A 17,936-nucleotide genomic window follows, 5' to 3' on the forward strand; every position below is an offset into this window, starting at 1 on the left:
TGTGGGAAATAGAAATTTTATCTAATTTATTAAAATAACCAATAAAAAGAGGAATGGTTAAAATACAAAGCATTCAACACTTTTTATTTATGTCATTGCCAAGGTTAAGTATTTGTGTGTGAACTTGTGAGTCAAAGCAAGAAACAAAATGATTGCCTTCAGAATTCAACACTTCTGTAATAAAACAGCAAAATGAAATTCAATATGCATAATATATATCTTTATATATTTAAAAACTTTTAAATCATCTGGGGAAAAAAAACATCCTGTGCTCAGTAATATTGATAAATATCTCAAGGACCTGCCCCTCGAATGTGTCAAAAGGCAGATATTAATGTGATGTGAATATTATGTACAAACATCAATATTTTGAGCACAGGAGCATTTTAAAGGTAAAGGGTAGAACCCCACTGGCCTGCACAGTCTTGCTGTACATCCTGTTTCTTCTCTTGGCATACTTGCGATGATCTGCCCTGTGATATGAACGCTCCACAGTGACGGCCAAGATTGCAAAAGGAATGTGATCCTGGGTTTTCTTTCTTTCAGAACTGCAAAAATAAAAGGAACAATGTCACAACTGCAACGGCTTTAAGCCACAGTTTAGAAATATATAGAAGATTTTAGATAAAAGGACAAGATCGCAGTAACTTAATTACACTAAAGCATGTTAGCAAAACGTTCTGACAGACTGGAAAAAAAAGTCTTTCCCAGAAATAAAAAATTTGCTCATCATAAACATGATAAACACACAACTCACATTTTTGAGGAATTCCTCCGCGACAATACGAGCTCTGGCATTGACAGAGAGCTTCATTTCACTGATCTCCTTGTCAATTTCTTCCATAAAATGAATGACAAAATCCACTAGTTTATGCTTGTACATCTGCTCTGTGTGGAAATTAGTGATGAGGAAACTGATGTCGTAGCCCTGCGGAACAAAAACGGATAAAAGGAGGTGCGTCAGAGGGCTGGAAAAGTTATTTCTAAAGCACAATTCAGATAAAAGGAAAGAAATTCCTGCAATGTCTATCGACTTCAACTGAGCAATGTGAACATTTCAAAGTAGCAAATCAACTGAAAGCTTTTTAAAAATCACCAAAAAAAAAACAAAACAAACTTTTTGTAGATTAATAAATAACCAGATAAACAAGTATGTAAATAAACATGAATACTGTGGTTTAAAGCTCAAATGAAAATTGCTGCATTGTGTTTGAGGGAAAAGGGAAAAAAAAATTTAAAAAAAAAAAAAAAAAAAAAAATCAACCTTATCTTCAACTATACATTAAATATTGTAAACATAGAAGCATTGTTGTCCCATTAGCACGTAAAGCAACAATTTACAAAAAAAGAGCATTCTTATTTCTAATGTCTAATCTGTCATCTCTTTTTCTTTATTTTGTCATTTTTATCCCCCAGGTTTCAGGAGGTTGTTTCATGAAACTGCTTTAATTCTAATAGATATAAGATATGGGAGCATTTTAACAAGTTAACTGTAACCCAAGAGCTTTAAACACTAAATATAATTTTTTATTAGACTTTTTATAAGACTTTAATAAATTCTTACTAAACCATATTAACTATACTGGTTTGTAAAGTTTAGAAAAATAATTTTGTTCTATTAACGCAGATAGACAAACTATTTTATCAATCTCTAGATGTTTCAAAGAGCAGGGGGCAGCTATGTTTTGGCGCCTTGTTTAAGGGCCCACAGTGATACACCACTGTTGGCTCTCCAGACCTGCTTCGGTAACCTCAGGTGACTGACCCACTTTACACTCCTGCTTACCTCTACTGGTTTCCTCCTCAGGATGAAAAAGTTTTCTGCTCTCATCATCATGAAACGCATAAACTTATGGCACAGGATCTTCTCAATTTCATCAGCCTACAGTCAGAAATTAATTAAAAAGAAAATCTGAAACTGCTGTAGTGTTACATTAGTTGTAAATGTAAACACAGTCAGGAGCCCTTTCCACACAGTGGCTGCTTCTTATTGTAGCTCAATGCATTCAAGTAAAGCAGATGTCTTTGGTTAATCACAGGGATGAAACACTGCCGGCTCGGAGGTGTGTCAGCAACCGATCAATGCAACCCCTGACTGCGTTACTGCACTTCCACCCAAGATACTGACATGCCGTGAAGTTCTACCTTTAAACAAACTGTGTGAAAAGGGCTAAAGTCTACACATTTACATCCCGACAGAACCTTCACTGACCTGCTTGACGGCGATGCTGACTCTGACGGAGTTGATGGAGCCCTCAATCAGAACCTTTTCCTTCTCATTACGGCTGATAATTACAGGTTGGAGGAGCAGCTCTTTACTGCTCCTGGATGTGAAATACACAGAAATACATGCAATTAAGGTTTTGCCAAAATATTAGCTAAATGGCATGAGGTAAAACACTTTCAAGCCACTAAAGCATGACTCACCTGACTTCTACCTCTGGCTTGTTATGCCTTTCCACCACTTGTGAGGAGAAATTCTCCAGGCAGAGTGCGGCCTGCAGCGTGGCACGCACAGCGTTGAGGTATGGACGCAAAGTTGCCGTCTGATGGTGGAAAACAAGAATTAAGAGTAAATATCACGCAGTTTTTCAGATGTTATGTTTGAGTGATGGTTGTGGAGCGTTTGGTTGAATATTTTTAAAATCTCAAAATGATGCTCAGTTTGTCTGAAAACAGCATACTACAAGTCACTCCTCTAAGTCACTCATGATTGTGATATCAAAAAGAAAATTGCTCCCAGCTGGAAAAATAATACTAAAGAGATTCCCCAATAAAGATCAGATCAAAATTTTTAAGTTTTCTATGATTTGCAGTAGGGCTGTGACGATATGCTTTTGTCCCGATTCGATTCCGATTTTTTGGGTGCCGAGTCAATTTAAACTGAGATTCTCACAATTCTTTGATATTACGGATTTTTGTAGATTAAAAAGCAAAGAAAGATATAAAAACTTTTTTTTTTTGCACGTCATTTTTCTTGATTTCAATTAGGAAAAAACAACATAGTAGCCAGACCATCATTCTGCTGCTATAATGCCCAAGAAGACAAGTAAAAAGATCAATAAAAATAATAAAAATGACAAAAATTTTATAATGGATTATTTTTATTCATCTGGAAATAAAAATCTTTTTTTTTTTAAACAAAAAAAAATCTATTTTAAATTGTGAAGCCAAAAAAAAAAAAAATCATGATTTTCGATTTTCCATTCAAATTTCCCACCCCTAATATGCAGTGACTTCTTTTCTCAAGCAGGTTTGGACCCCAATAATGTCAGCAAAATACCTTCTTTAGTGCAGCAGAACAACCAGATCCTCTCTTTGTAAAGGTAAAAGATAGGCTTTTACAATAATTTCTCTTAAGAGCATATGTTGTTTGATTAATGGCCAACTAATATAATAATAAGACCTGCAGAAAAGTCAAACTATGCTGCTTATGTTTGGGGTGGTTTAAAAATGCCATTACAGTGTTTGTCCAACAGAGAGCACTGACATGTTGAGCATTGAAAAGCACATTACACACTGAATGTAGTTCTTAAACAGGTCACAATTACTTTTCATAGCATTAATAATTCACATGGTTGGGCAAAATCAAAGCGGAGGACTCTACCCTCTAATCTGAATGTTAAAAACCAAACAAAACTCATCATCAGACACAAACAACAGTGGATAAGATCTCTCTGCTGCTTGACCCCAGATGCAACCATACTATTACAGCTACTGTAGTGGGGTTAGAACCAAAGCATGAATGCCAAATGACGGCCAATATCCATTATAAATTAAACTTTTTTTTTTTTATCCTTCCCGCCTGAATCAACAAGCTCAAAGGAAACCAGAAAGCTTCGCTTTTAGCAAGGATCCGCTAAGGTTAGCTTGTCAGCTAACAGCTTCCTAAAGCGCCTCAATGATGCCAAGAAAATGAAAACCAAACCTCGTACGACTGAATTTTTACGCAATAAAAAGCAACAACCAACCATCTTCAAATTCTGAAACGCGTACTTATTTTAATGTGACGTTTAATACGCAGATTTGTGTCATTTTACCTACCATTTCTCGGTTTCAGGAGAGGTGGCTAAAGTCGGAAGTAGCTACAGTTGCGTTTTCCGCGAGCACACCGGAAATGAAAAGCGGTAGCTGGTGTAAGAAACGCTGCGAAGATGCGTGGTCTTCTTAAATAATGCACATTTTAATGTTTTAATGTTCCCCATAGCTACAAGGGAAATGTCTATTATCTACTAGAAAATGATGCATTTACAACATGTAATGTTTTCATGGACGTATTTTTACGATTAATTTTCATTGTAGAACCAAGTGAAGCTCTAATGAAAATAAAATAATTAACAGTGAATTTCAGATCCTGCTTTTTATTTTACAAGTCTTTTTATATTGTTTATGTGTCAGGACATGAGAATATGTAAACCTTTTTATGTTTTTGAAAATGAATTTTTTTTGCATATGCGAGTATTGCAGTCAGACAGCAAACTGATGACTGCAGTGGGTTTGTGTAGTTATCTTGCATACGGTTGTGTTCATATTTATTCATACCCTTTTACTAAAGAAGGAAAAACCAGCTGCCAGTAAAATAAGCTGAAATTGACTAAAGTTATAATAAATAAAAATTTTATGAAAATCATATTTTCTAATTCTGGTTCAATAGATATTTTTTTCTTTTTAAAAAGCAATCAAATAAGATAATTTATTACATATTACATCACCCATAAACTAATATTTTGTTGAACAATCCTTTATTGTTTCCACTACAGTCAGGTGTTTTCTGTTCCTCTCAAATCAAATCAAATTCACTTTATTTATCCGTTAGGAACTTCATTTGCGGGTAGAGCACGACCATGACAAATAAAATAAAAAGACATATCCACACACACAACTCAACCTGTCAGTTAATAAATAAGTTAAAAACAATTGACACCAATATGCCATCCACAGTCATAAATATAACAGTCTGCAATAGCCATCAACCATTTAACAGATGGATAGAGGTGGGAAGGAAGGTGGAAGTGGCCCTCTTTGTTCTCAGAGGGAGAGACCTGTACCTGCGCCCTGAAGGTAACAGGGTGTAGTGGGAGTGCAGGGTGTGCGAGGGGTCAGTGGAGATCTGGGTGCCTCTTCTCAAGACTCTGGTGTTATAGATGGTACTGAGTGACTGCTGCTCCTGACCTATGATTTTACTACTGATTTTAACAATCTTATTGAACAATCTTATTGATGGTGTTGTATGAATGGATGGAGGAGAAGATGGAAGTCTCAGTCAAACTTCTGCACCTGTTGACAGGTATTTTGTCCCACTGTTCAACAGAAAAGGGCTCTAATTTGTCCAGGACCAATTTGTTTGTTTTTCTTTCTTCAACTCAATTTTTAAAAAAAAAACCAAAAAACAAAAAAAAGACAATGTCTTATATTACTAAATTATATTTTTGCTAATTTTTAGTTATTGTTCCTCTTTTTAAGTCTCCAGTTATTTGAGTGACTGTTGTAAATTCAGCCTTTTAATGAAAGGGGATGAATACATATGAGCACAACTGTATGTATACATGACTCTTTGATTTCCCTAGACAAATATTGGGGGTTGGTATCCTGATTGAGAGACCTTTATTTTCTTTAAAATAAAATCCTTTAACTTAATGTCTTCAATTGACCACAAAAAGTGCATATCAGTACATACCTTACTTAGATTGTGCTCCCCGTTATGCTGCTTGAAATACCACTGAATTTAAAGGGCTCATAACAGATTCAGGAACAGAAAAGACAAAAATTAGAATTAAAAACAAACTATTACGGTACATTCGGAATAGATTAACAGGAAGCAGAGTTTATAGACAGGCTGAGCTGGTTGACAGGTGAGTGCCTTGTGACAAGACCTTCACATTCCCGAGGAGATGCATAATCAACCAACAAAGACAAAAATAAAAAACCAGTGTGTTGATGATGCTGACAGATCAATAAAAAGAAAACACATTTTTCGGGGGGCAGGAAAAAATAAACAAATGAAACAAAACAGATGAAAAAAAGCTGAACACTTGATATATTCAAGAATTTTATTTGACGTTCAAATTTTCTTTGACAACATCATAGGCATTGAAGTAATGTCTTCTATAAGGAGGAGGAGTAATATCAGGGCAAATAGTTGGATATTTTCTTTACATGTAAAGAGAAAACATAAGATTTCAGTTCAATCCTTTACCATCTATACACTGTAATACACAATCCATTAAAAATATTAAGTACTTAGCCAACCTGAGCTACAAGCAGAAAGAACAGCAATAATGAAGACATGAAAGAAGACAGTGTTGGTGAAGCATATAGTAATTCTTAAGCTCTGAAAGATGTCTGATGAGGGGATGCAACACATACAGCAGAAGTAGTATCAGTACAAGTAATGTTACAGAAAAGGCCAAATGAATACATCAAGGAATTAACATATTACACTTACTGACTTATTTCGTACAGTAACATATTGTATAGTGCGAGGCAGTTATAAACCCTAATCCTGGAGGCAAAAGGCAATACAATCAGCAGAATGTTTGATTTATTCTCTGGAGATATTTGAAGAGGAAATAGAGCAAGGAAGCATAATTTTGAAGCTTACCAAAAGGCATGTGGCAGAAGATGTTGCCTAAAATCAGTCATCCCTCTTCAACTTTTAAAGGCAAAAACATGAAAAGTGCAAAAAAATAAAATAAAATATGTGTTTCAGATTGGCTTTTAAAATAACAGCCAGTTTACAAAAAAAAAAACCCACAAAAAAAATACTATATTTACTTCTACGAGAAGATTTTTTTGACTGATAGGCAAAAGAAAGCAAACAGAAAACAGAAAATACCAATACTTGGGATGCTGACATTAGCCAACATTGTCTCACATTACAGAGCATCAGCCAGTCCATCCAGAGTTCCCATTGCACTGTCTGAACATGGCTCCATCTCGCTCTCTCTCTGTAAGTCAGGAGGAACACCTGTCAAATATAGGGCAGGACAGGAGTTCACCCGCTACCAAGTCAGGATCTGCGAGGTCAGAAGGGATGTCATTCTTCTCTGTGATCTTTGGGCACTGGACTTGTCATTACATTATATAAGTGTATGCTAGTGTATTAATTTGTGTACTAAGTGGGGGGGAATACATCCATGTGCGGCGTACTGCGTGAAGGAGTTGTGAAAATGGAATGAACAGTGTTGTGAAGGAGGAAGACCAGAAGGGAAGTCATTTCCCTGGGAGCAAGGTGAAGGTGATGTAACAGGGTAATGACTGGGTGTTTCAGAAAGCCAACAGAGAAGACGGTCCAAGTTGTTCCTCAGCAGCTGCAGCTTTCTGCAGAAGGTTTAGCTCTGTCATTCCTATCCAGCTTAATGGGCTCTGGGAATTCATTATACAGCTCCACCTCTGTCTCCTGTGAAGACGTGAGAGAAAACAATCATTAGCTGCATTTCCATTACCCCACAAATTGCGCAAAACTTAAAATATCGCAATAAAAAAAAACACCTACATTTAAAAAAAACTTCTCAAATTCAGCTAACAATGCTTAATGTTCAAACTTATGCGGCGCTGGAGGAGTCGGAAAACTCCATCATACAGACTTTAGCAAACACTCAATTGAGTAGCTGTCGCTATATCTCTGATTTGAGAAAACATTGGATGGAGAAACTGTTTAACAGTCACATGGACCAATTTGTGTGTTGCCGATGTATCTGAGTTTGTTGATGTTCTTTCTTTTATCTATATGGACCATTGTATCTGTATCAAATAAATTAAAAAAAAAAAAGTTTTTATGTTTTCATGAGGTGGTTTATCAAATGTGTCAATATTATAGTATGTTGCAAAAATGTCATGGAAACCCTCCCCCCCCCCCATTTATGCGTCACCGGACTTGACGTGGAGGCCACATCACCAGCTCATTACAGATGGTGTTGTATGAATGGTTGGAGGAGAAGATGGAAATCTTATTTAGAAATAATTAAAGAGAAAACTATAACCCTCATGCTTTGTAGCAAACAATAGTAAAATGTGGAGTTTTACAATGAAATAAGAAAGGGAAATGAGGGAGAAGAGCTTAGAAAATTCATGGCAAATCCCCCGCAGCAAGTTGAAAACCCTGAAACAATGCTGGCTTCCTGGGATAAGCCACAACTGCAGCTTATGCTCTCAACACTATTCAATGGAAATGCCTGCATATCGCAATTGTACTTTGTCAAAATGTTAGAAAGGTCGCTTTTATTTTGAGAAAACCATTAATGAAAACACAGCTATTGCTAAAGAAACCTAAACTTTTCAGACAATACTTTGGCTTTTCAGACAAAGTAGATTATCTAACATGAAAGACCAAATCCACTTTTCCTGTAACTTTAACTCACCTGTTTGAGGGCGTTGCGTGCAATTGTCTGGAATGCCTGTTCTACATTTATGGCTTCTTTTGCACTGGTCTCAAAGTAGGGGATGTTGTTCTTACTCTGACACCAAGCCTGAGCCTTTTTGGTGGTCACCTGTGTGTGAAGGGCAGAAAATCCATAAGCAATGATGAAGACAGGCTTGATGATGGATCCAAAAGACAACAATTTCAGAGGCCATAAATCAGGCGTGTCAAACTCAAGTTCTCAAGTGCCAATATCTAGCAGGTTTTTGTTGTTTCCCTGCACCAACATACCTGATTCTCATCTAATAAACCCAACAGTCTACCTATTCATTCATTTTGATCAGGTGTGTTGGGAGCATGGGGACAACAGAAACCTGCAGGATACTGGCCCTCTAGTACTGGGGTTTGACACCTGTACCTGTACTAGTGGTGTCAAACTTGCTCTTATTTCACATAATGAAACTAAAGGGGTGTTTAAGTATACATTTTAAAACGGCAATAAAAAGTGTTTAAAACCATTTTTGTAATAATCTGCTAGCCTAAGGTAATTCAGCAATATAGAAATGAACTCAGCTACATGGCGAAATGTGTGCTACACACTTCAATGGCTCCAAATGATGACTATGCTGAGGTATCAATATTCTTGGCCTTTCACTAAGCAGTCTCCCATTTCTTGCTAAACCATTTAATCTTATGAATAGTTTGACTAAAGCACTTTTGCTAATCATGAAGGTTTTAGCATTTGAGGACTTATTCATTCCTTCTGTGCAGCAGCTGCTTAAAGCAGTACACATGCATCAGTAGCAGTATGATGCATGGTGTTTAATCTTACAACAGCACTCTACTACAGCTCAACCATCCTAAACAAAGCTCTGCATACATGTAAGAATATCTGCAGAACATCTGTTGTGCTAGACTAGAGTATTCTACTATGGATTTTGGACCTGGTCTCTGTGTTTTAGGAATGTAAACCTGATAACAACCTGTCTATTCTCCAAGTCAATCTTGTTGCCTAGAACCACAAAGGGGAAGTTCTCAGGATCTCGAGGGCTGGCCTGGATTAGAAACTCATCCCTCCAGCTGTCGAGTGTCTTGAAGGTGTTGGGTGCAGTCACATCAAACACCAGCACGCAGCAGTCTGCCCCACGGTAGAATGCAACACCCAAAGACTGGAACCTCTCCTGGCCGGCTGTGTCCCAGATCTTGAAAAAGAAAGGAGATAAAAAAAATTCAATTTAAAGGCATTGCAGAACAAGAATGTCCTACAGTGGAAAAAGATAATCTAAATTCACCCTTGTCACTCCACTACTGATCCAGCTGCACTGGCTTCCCCTTGTTTTTATGTTTTTTCTTCTTGATGTTTTTATGCTGTTTTCATGTTTTTGTGTTTTGTTGTGAAGTGCTTTGTGATTTTTATCTTTAAAGGTGTTATATAAATAAAGCTTTACTTACAAATTCAATTCTCAACTCTTAAAAGAAATCCTTTAGATTCAAACTAGATAAAAGTCCTCTAGTTGTTATCATACCTGCATTGTAACAAGTCGGTCGTCCACCATGACCTCCTTGGTCAGGAAGTCCGCTCCTATTGTAGCTTTGTACTGGTTGCTAAACTTTTTGTTCACATACTGGTTCATTAACGAGGTTTTTCCAACGCTGAGAAGAGAACAAACAAAATTAAACATGCACTGATTAAATGACCTTCTTTCATTATGAGTTGAGATATACTGACAAATTAAAAGCAAATTAAAAGTTAATACACCTTCAACGTGAAGTTTAAATTGAACAAAAATACATGAGTGATTAAAACCAGACGGTCTACACCAGTAGCAACCATGAGGGGTTTTAATTCTGGTGAAAATAGTGACTAAATCAATCAAATTATTTTTGTTGCTTACAAAACCAAAAGGACAAAACAGCCAACTGAACTTGGATGTTATCCAAGTGTCATACATATTTCAAGTAATTGTTTTATGTTTAAGAAAATCAGCTCAATAAACAATGTTAAACAACTTGGTCACAAAGTGGAATAATGGCTGTAATAAATCAATCATCAGAAACTACTTGTGAAAGGGTAAAATTGGTGTATAGTATTTACACATTATAACTTTATAAAAAAAAAAAGATTAAATGTAAAATGTTTGATAGGATACAGTGGTTACAGTTTACAACAGCTTTTACAAGCCAGAGTGCAGCAGTGAGTGAGATTATAATAGCAGAAGCAAGTACAGACTATAATCTGCCCGGAGACAGCTTATGGAACAACAATAAACAAGGAAGTAACGAATCGTACATGCAGAAAAAGAAATACGCTGCCTTCTAAAAAAAAAAAAAAAAGAAAAAAAAAGACTTTTTTCTTTCCCTCTTAAACTATGTTTTAGATTAGAACTTGTTCTTCCACACACTGGTAGCTTTGACATGTGGAAGAACATTTTGCCATGCTGTGACTCACCCAGAATCACCCAGAATGATGACTTTCAAGAGGACTTTCTTCCTGGACGTCATTTTTCCACAGCTGCAAAAAGCCAAATAAAAAGGCAACAGTTTAGTTTAACGTCTTCCTAACCTCTTCATAGCAAGCAACTACCTAACGGCAGGTTTTCTGTTGTTCCGAGACAATAACATTTAAACAAAATGACATCTGATTCAATGCTGGGTGAGGTACTGGGAGACAGCCCACACAGTTGTGTGACAAGCTTGAGACCAATAAAATTTGAACGCTACTCATTCCAGTCATGTGCTTTCTAAGCTGTTGAGAAAATCACGAGGTGCACATCATTCCTTCTCTCTCTCTCTCTCCGGCACAGACACTACTTTTTTTTTTTTTTTGCTATAAGGTCAACTCCTTACTAACTCTACAGTCACAAAGCTGACAACCTACTAATGCCGTCATCAGCACACTTTTTAGAGCAGAGGTTTTCCTAGCTTTCACATCTAAAATTTCTGCCTAAATGTAGGCATTTATTTAATCATTTTCATTTCAAATTTTGTCCCAAATTATGGTTTATCCAACAAAAATTATGCAAAAGTCACAAGTAAGTAATGCTTTCCCCATTACTTACAACAATTACATAGTTCATCATCAGTCAAATTTCTTCACATCCCGATTCGCATCACCATTCAACATGATAGTTAATATCCATCTCTTCACATAAAAATGAATATATCTTAATATGGCAAAACACAAGAACAAAAAGATTCTTCCACTTTCTGTGCACAAATGTTGTTTTGTCTTTTCATTTTTGTACAGTTTTACAATTTCAAAAAAAAAAAAAAAAAAAAAAAAGAGGACTCCTCAGGGCAAAAAAAAAAAAATCCCACCATTAGGTTACTCATATGCTGAGCATATCAGTATATGGGACTTAAAGCAAACATTTACTACGGTTCTGTCAAGTTCTGATTTTTAGCCAACTGAAATTGTGTGTTTAGCTACTTAATAAGTTAATAAAGTGATTAACTTGTGAAACACTTCCTCATTTCAAACTTCCACTTGAATAAAACTCAGGAAATGTTAGTAAGACCCTTGAAATGTAAGAATTATCTGCAAAACGTTTTGTGAACAAATAAGTAAGACAGTCTGAATACACAGTGATTTCATAAGAGGCTGCTCTAGCTATCCTCACACCTTCTTATGTCTGCCATGTAAACAGTTTTATTGGACCTTGGAATCTATGGCAACTATGCAGACAGTTCGTGTGAAATGCAGTAAAAGAATTCATGTCAAGGTAAACATTAAAATTAAATATTTAAACTAAAGATTTAAGTAAGATTTATACACATGACTGTCTTCTGAACATAGTCTGTGAAGACATATATTCATTTTAACTGTGATATTCATCAATAAATACTTTATAGAAACTGGCACACTCATCATTTCTTGGAGTCAACATGCACTGCACAACTGGTAAAAAAAAAAAAAAAAAAGACATGACAATTTTTAACATTTCTTGACAAATGGCAAAAAAAATTTGTCTCCACAAAAAAAGAAAAAAAACCCATCTATATGGATGGAAGAACGAATGAACGAACTTTATTAATCTCACAGTGGAGAAATGTATGTATAGATTTTTGTTTAGATTTTTTTTTTTGTCATTTTGCATCTTTGTTATTGAAGATTGGCTCTCCTTGGGTTAACATCACCTTGTCAGGATTGTAACAATTTATTTAACATCACATCATACGTAGGACTTTTAAGTTAAAGTTCTTCCTCAGACCTTAAAAAAACACTTAAACTACCAACAAAAGCTGAAAAGTACACTTGCACCCTATCTAAATGGAACAAACACTCCAGCAACAACTGTACTGTGAAGCACAGAATAGCTGACAGAAGCATAAATGGCTGTAGCTTGCTTAGGTCTAGGTGAGCTCAGACCATTATCACATGATTACAAAAGGAACTGAGATCAGGTATTTAACCCATGACACGCAGCAGAGCACTTACTTTTGATTTTAAATGCCAGTCATTGAGATTTTAGTCATCAATAAGTTTGAAACTTCTCACCAAACCTGACAGCTTAAAATGATCCATCAGGCATCAAAACATCAACAATAAGTGAAAAATATACATACTGCAATTAATATAGTATTAATAATTAGAAATAAAGAAAAAAGTATGCAGGTTTGTGGTATTTTATGAAATTTAGAATTCATGCAATATTTAAGGTTTGTTCATTGTCAAATTATTTGTACCTGACTAATTCCTTTTTCATTATTCATGACACAGAGTTGCCTGTTCAATGAAAAAACATCAGTCTGCTTAGTCTACTCTACTGCAATTTACACTGTTGCAATGATTTATCAAAACAGAAAAAAAGTGCATCAGCAAGCATTACATAACCGTTTATGGATTCACACTGAGAAACGTCTGTAAAAAAAGATCACTTGAGCAACCTCAGTAAAATGTCTTTACAAATTCGCCTATGCCCATATATCCTGGACAGGATCGTCTTAAAGTCACTTTTGATATGGATTATGAATGCACACTCGACACAAACAAACTAAACTAAATATTGATTTGTAAGACAGAGCTCAGAAGTTACTTCCTTGTCAGGCCTCCACCATAAAGTTAGGTCATCATATTTCCTTATTAACTAGTTTACATAAAACAAAGACTTTTGTATGTGTCATATACTTTAAATGATTGTAATATACGCCCAACAGTTTCATTTAAGTCACATCAGCCAATACAGATTTCTTTAAAAGCACAGTCATTACTGCTCCCAGTGCTCAACTACAGGATTTTAGGACAGTACTTTATAAGAAAACCCAAACAGTTGTATGCTTATGATGTGTCTAAACACTATATTCAGATGAAACCTATTCAAAGTGACATTTTCCTCTTGTCCACAGTAATCTGAGATGAGCTAAACACACTCTAAGAGTAGCTGCAAAAAACTGCAGTCAAGCATTAAACACAAAAATCACAGGGCCGGAACAGAGCTCAGTCTTCATACACTGACAAACAGCTATTGTATTTGACAATGAAATAAATTGTTGTGTTTTTATAGCATTATATTTTCAGTTTAGTATTTTCCTAACAAACCTGACAAAGTCACAACCAACATGGAGACAGGACCGTCCATAATTACCACAAATCACATGACAGCAGTTATTGTCTTTGAATGATAATTTTGTCTACTTAATTTTTTGTTCATTTACCCAAAAGCAGGCAGCTAAAACAATAATTTATTTAATCAGCAACATTTTCTAAGCCATTTTATCTATCTGAGCCCACTGCCATACTACAGTTTGATAGTGTCCACTGATGCTCCAGCTGATTCATTTCTAATTCTCATCTAATCTAATAAATGTGCTGTTAAATTATATCAATACAATGGATTTCAGTTACCAGGCAAACTAAATAAATTTTGTTCATTCCTTTTCTGTTCTTACGAAAGAAAGTACCAGCACAGATGGAGTAGGGGATTTCTTTAGGTTGGCAAAACAGTGTATGATGTGTAAAAGTGACGAATGTATGATTTTAAACACTACAACATGAAAAATACAATCGATATTGGCAATACGTTTACTTATGTAATATAAAGGACATTCAAGTCAAACGACGTATCCTTAAAAAAAAAAACCCACAGTTATAAACGAAACAAAAACTACTGAACATAGAACAACACCCAGGTAGTCCAGCTGTCTGATAATACAAAAACAGGGAGAGGCAGAACTTCTTTCCCACAACCTGTTGACAGGGGAGGTGTATCATAAGACATGTTATCCATCTATGTACCCGGGCGTCACTTAAAACAACAGAAATGAGTAAACATCTTGTGACAATCCCTCCGTGTTTTAAGGAATAAACATCAACGAATACAAGAGATAATTCTACTTCCTTGTCCATGTAAAGAGGAAAGAGCATAATTTTTACTATGTTGAGCTTGACTACCAAGTTCTCCTTCCTTTTTGGAGCCGACCCAGAGGAACCACAGGCCGGCCTTGTTTTCGCCAACTAGACTCTCAGAAAACACCGCACCATTAACCAAACACAGAACGTATTGTTGAAAAAGCAGACATTAAATACAAGGCAAAACTGTTGCAGTTACTGTTAAAACAATAATAATAACACCACTTACAAGTTGAACCACTCAGGTAAGGCGACTTCTTGACCGTTTCCGAGCCGGCTGTGCGCTAACTAGCTGTTATTGTTCAGGACAGCCAGCTAGCTAAACTAGGCGTTACGCTAGCAGGCTCGCAGGAGCTTTACTCGTCTACTGGCGCTAATTGACAATACCACGTTTCAGATTAACGCATAAAAAATGTGTTTTTCTATTTAAGTGTTGTAAATAGACGCAAGAACTGATCTAAAACTAGTGTGTAAATTTGGCACTTTGCTGGGGAGCTTACCTATCTGCTTGCCAGCCAGCTAACTATCTACTGCCCCCAGCTTCTGTCTTCCCCTTTCACTTCCTTCTCCAAAACAAGCCCTGCGTCTTACGTCAGACGCAGCACGCTCGCGTCATAAAATATTTATAAACCCGCACAGTCTATAACAGCGGGTGAAAAAATAAAAATAAAAAATAAAAAAGTCTATAACAGCGGGAAATAAAAAAAATAAATAAATAAATAAAATAAATAAATAAATAAATAAATAAAACTCTATAACAGCGGTTCTCAACCTTTTAGTAACACAGTACCCCTTGTAAAAAAATGTTTTCAGCCAAGTACCCCCACCACTGCTTTTGGTTAAGAAAGAAACATAAAAAAAAAATATTTTTTTAAAAAAAGAAAGAAACACGAAAAACAACACTTTGTAATTTGTGTTTAGTTTATTAAACTTAATAGTGCAAAACAATGGTAAATGTTTTGCACATCTCTACTACACTTCAACCAGGACTCCATCATTTGCGTTGTCAAGGCGACGATGGTTATGATTTTGATTGTAACAGGTGGGGTTCAATTCATGTCTGAATATGGGATTTTGGGAGGAATAAAATGGTGTGAGTCTTAATGTAAATTCAGTTTATGAATGTACACCTGCATTTATTAAAATATATTAAATGTTTATATAATTTTATATTGTTTTATTTTAAAGAAAACAAAAAAGGTATATGTAGAAAAAAATACACGTACCCCCTGGAATGCCTTGAAGTACCCCAGGCCCATTTGAGGAACAGTGGTTTATAATAAATCATTTTTTTGCGCGGGAAACTGCCAAGTCTTATTACAGAAACTAATAAAATTACTTCACGAAACAGTATAAATAGAGAAACTTAACGATGAAGTTGACCGTTTTGTTTAAACAAGGACATTGAATAAAACTGACATTCAGGTTCAGTTTCGTTGAGCTAAAATTATTGTGTCATGTGTAACATTAATGGGAAAATTACAACAAACTGGCTTTTTTAGACTACGACCTTACATATACTAAAGACTACATCTATACTTGTTTTAGAAATTAAGGCTTTTTTACTCGATGTAGATATAAAGTCTAAGCATCCTGCACAACATATGCTTTTTTCCATCTGAAATTGAGATAGCATGTTGCAATTTTAATAGCTAAGTGAGATTGATTGTATTGACTTATACCCATAGGAGAGTACAGACCGTCCACCGCTAGAGGTCAGTGTTAATTCATTTTACCATATCAACTGGGCAAACCAAGTGTATTTGTATTGCACATTTTATGTACAAGACAAGTCAGTGTTGTACATAAAACATTAAAACATTACAGATTGTGTAAATAAAGCATCAAAGGCAGCATCAAATATTAAATATCCCAATAAAATCAAAATAAAAACAGATTCTTGGCATTTATAGAGAAAGTAGCCCTCTACAAACTGGTGTGACTGCCACCATAATAAAGCAGGACCTGAACAGTTATTAAAAATAGCCATTGATATATTCAAGGACCCTTGAAAGCAGTGAACACAGAATTATATAGGCTATACCTGTATATCAACATATATAAACATGATTAGATTTTTTTACACAAGCTCCAAAAATAGACAAGGACAAACTCAAAGAAAGGAAATAAAATTATTATCTTTGTGATTTATGTCTTAATCCCAAAAATATACTGTTACACATCTAAATGAGTAGAAAAGCTGTGTGAGCCTTTGCTTCTATTATCTGATGTAACCTGTTTTGTAACAGTAGCTTCAAATTATCTGACAAAGATCAGTTCTGTGCATCAGTTTTAATTAACTTTATTCATAAAGAACGTTTCAACTCTCTGATGCTGACTGGTTTTCTCACATGAACGTTTGTCCTCAAGTGTTTTCATAGTATTTATCTTGTAACAATGTCAGAATAATGACTCTCCATGCAAGGTTTTGTTATTTCTTTTATAGAGCAATTTGTTTATGTTGCTCAATAAATCCCTATAAATCTCATCTTCATTCAGTTATAATTTGTTGTTTTACCAGTTTGTTATCACATACATGATGGCATATTTTTTAAGGATTGTTTCTCAGTGTAATAAGCAACTCAACTAAATGTGTGTGTGTGATCCTTGTAAGTTGTACCTTGTTGTAAAATTTACTAATCAGGCTTTTTAACTGTATAATACAACACTTGCTCCCATTAATAAGAGAAAACCTAGTTAATCAAACAAACTTCCTTTCTTTTTATGCCAAGTTTATTTAAATGGATTAATGTAATGAAGTAATCCAAATCTACACTTTTGAATTCACAAACCACAAAATAAGATAATACTGCTGCAGCTTCACAATATATTTCTCCACTGTGAGCCTAACAGAGATCTCAGCTTGAGTTAGTCATGCCTGCTGTCCATGTGTGAGTGTGACTGTTTGTTCTCCTTGTTACTGGGAGCGTGCCTCTGCAGAATCCTGATGACTGGGATGACTCTGGTGTTTATGGAGGAATTCCACCCTTCTTACACCCATTGAGTGTGCAGTTTTTATGGCTTCTTTGGAACTTAGTTTGTAAACACAAAAACTGGAACACAAAAGCAATGTGAGCAAGAGCAGGGACAGGGCAAAATCGGTAAAGAATTCGCTAATTTGTTTTCTGCTGATGAGCAGAGTGAAAGATGTGTAATTTCTGCTCACAGTGAGACACATAATTAGTGAAGCAAGTAAAGGAAAAGTGTTCGTTTTAAGAAAATGCGTGT

The 17,936-nt window shown here is 35.5% G+C and overlaps 2 protein-coding genes across 3 annotated transcripts; both read right to left on the reverse strand.

Moving 5' to 3' along the window:
* Positions 1-86: 86 nt before the first annotated feature.
* arpc4 (actin related protein 2/3 complex, subunit 4) lies at positions 87-4,107 on the reverse strand. 2 transcript variants are annotated; one of them, XM_079242390.1, is made up of 6 exons: positions 4,045-4,107; positions 2,428-2,546; positions 2,213-2,324; positions 1,787-1,882; positions 749-928; positions 87-535 (listed from the first exon to the last, which is right to left on the reverse strand). In XM_079242390.1, the coding sequence occupies exons 1-6, from the start codon at positions 4,045-4,047 to the stop codon at positions 362-364; spliced, it is 684 nt and encodes a 227-aa protein (XP_079098516.1). In that variant the 5' UTR covers positions 4,048-4,107; the 3' UTR covers positions 87-361. The 2 variants fall into 2 exon arrangements, with proteins under 2 accessions (XP_079098516.1, XP_079098517.1); XM_079242391.1 differs by having other exon boundaries at positions 404-548; positions 758-928.
* Positions 4,108-6,051: 1,944 nt separating this feature from the next.
* LOC306757776 (ras-related protein rab7) lies at positions 6,052-15,267 on the reverse strand. The gene is made up of 6 exons (XM_079242910.1): positions 14,938-15,267; positions 10,809-10,871; positions 9,886-10,012; positions 9,343-9,561; positions 8,361-8,489; positions 6,052-7,399 (listed from the first exon to the last, which is right to left on the reverse strand). Exons 2-6 carry the CDS (start codon positions 10,859-10,861, stop codon positions 7,304-7,306), a joined length of 624 nt encoding a protein of 207 aa, XP_079099036.1. The 5' UTR covers positions 10,862-10,871; positions 14,938-15,267; the 3' UTR covers positions 6,052-7,303.
* Between the last annotated feature and the right edge of the window lie 2,669 nt (positions 15,268-17,936).

Source organism: Telmatherina bonti (genome assembly GCF_933228915.1).
Source record: "Telmatherina bonti genome assembly, chromosome: 6".
NCBI classification, from domain to species: domain Eukaryota; kingdom Metazoa; phylum Chordata; class Actinopteri; order Atheriniformes; family Telmatherinidae; genus Telmatherina; species Telmatherina bonti.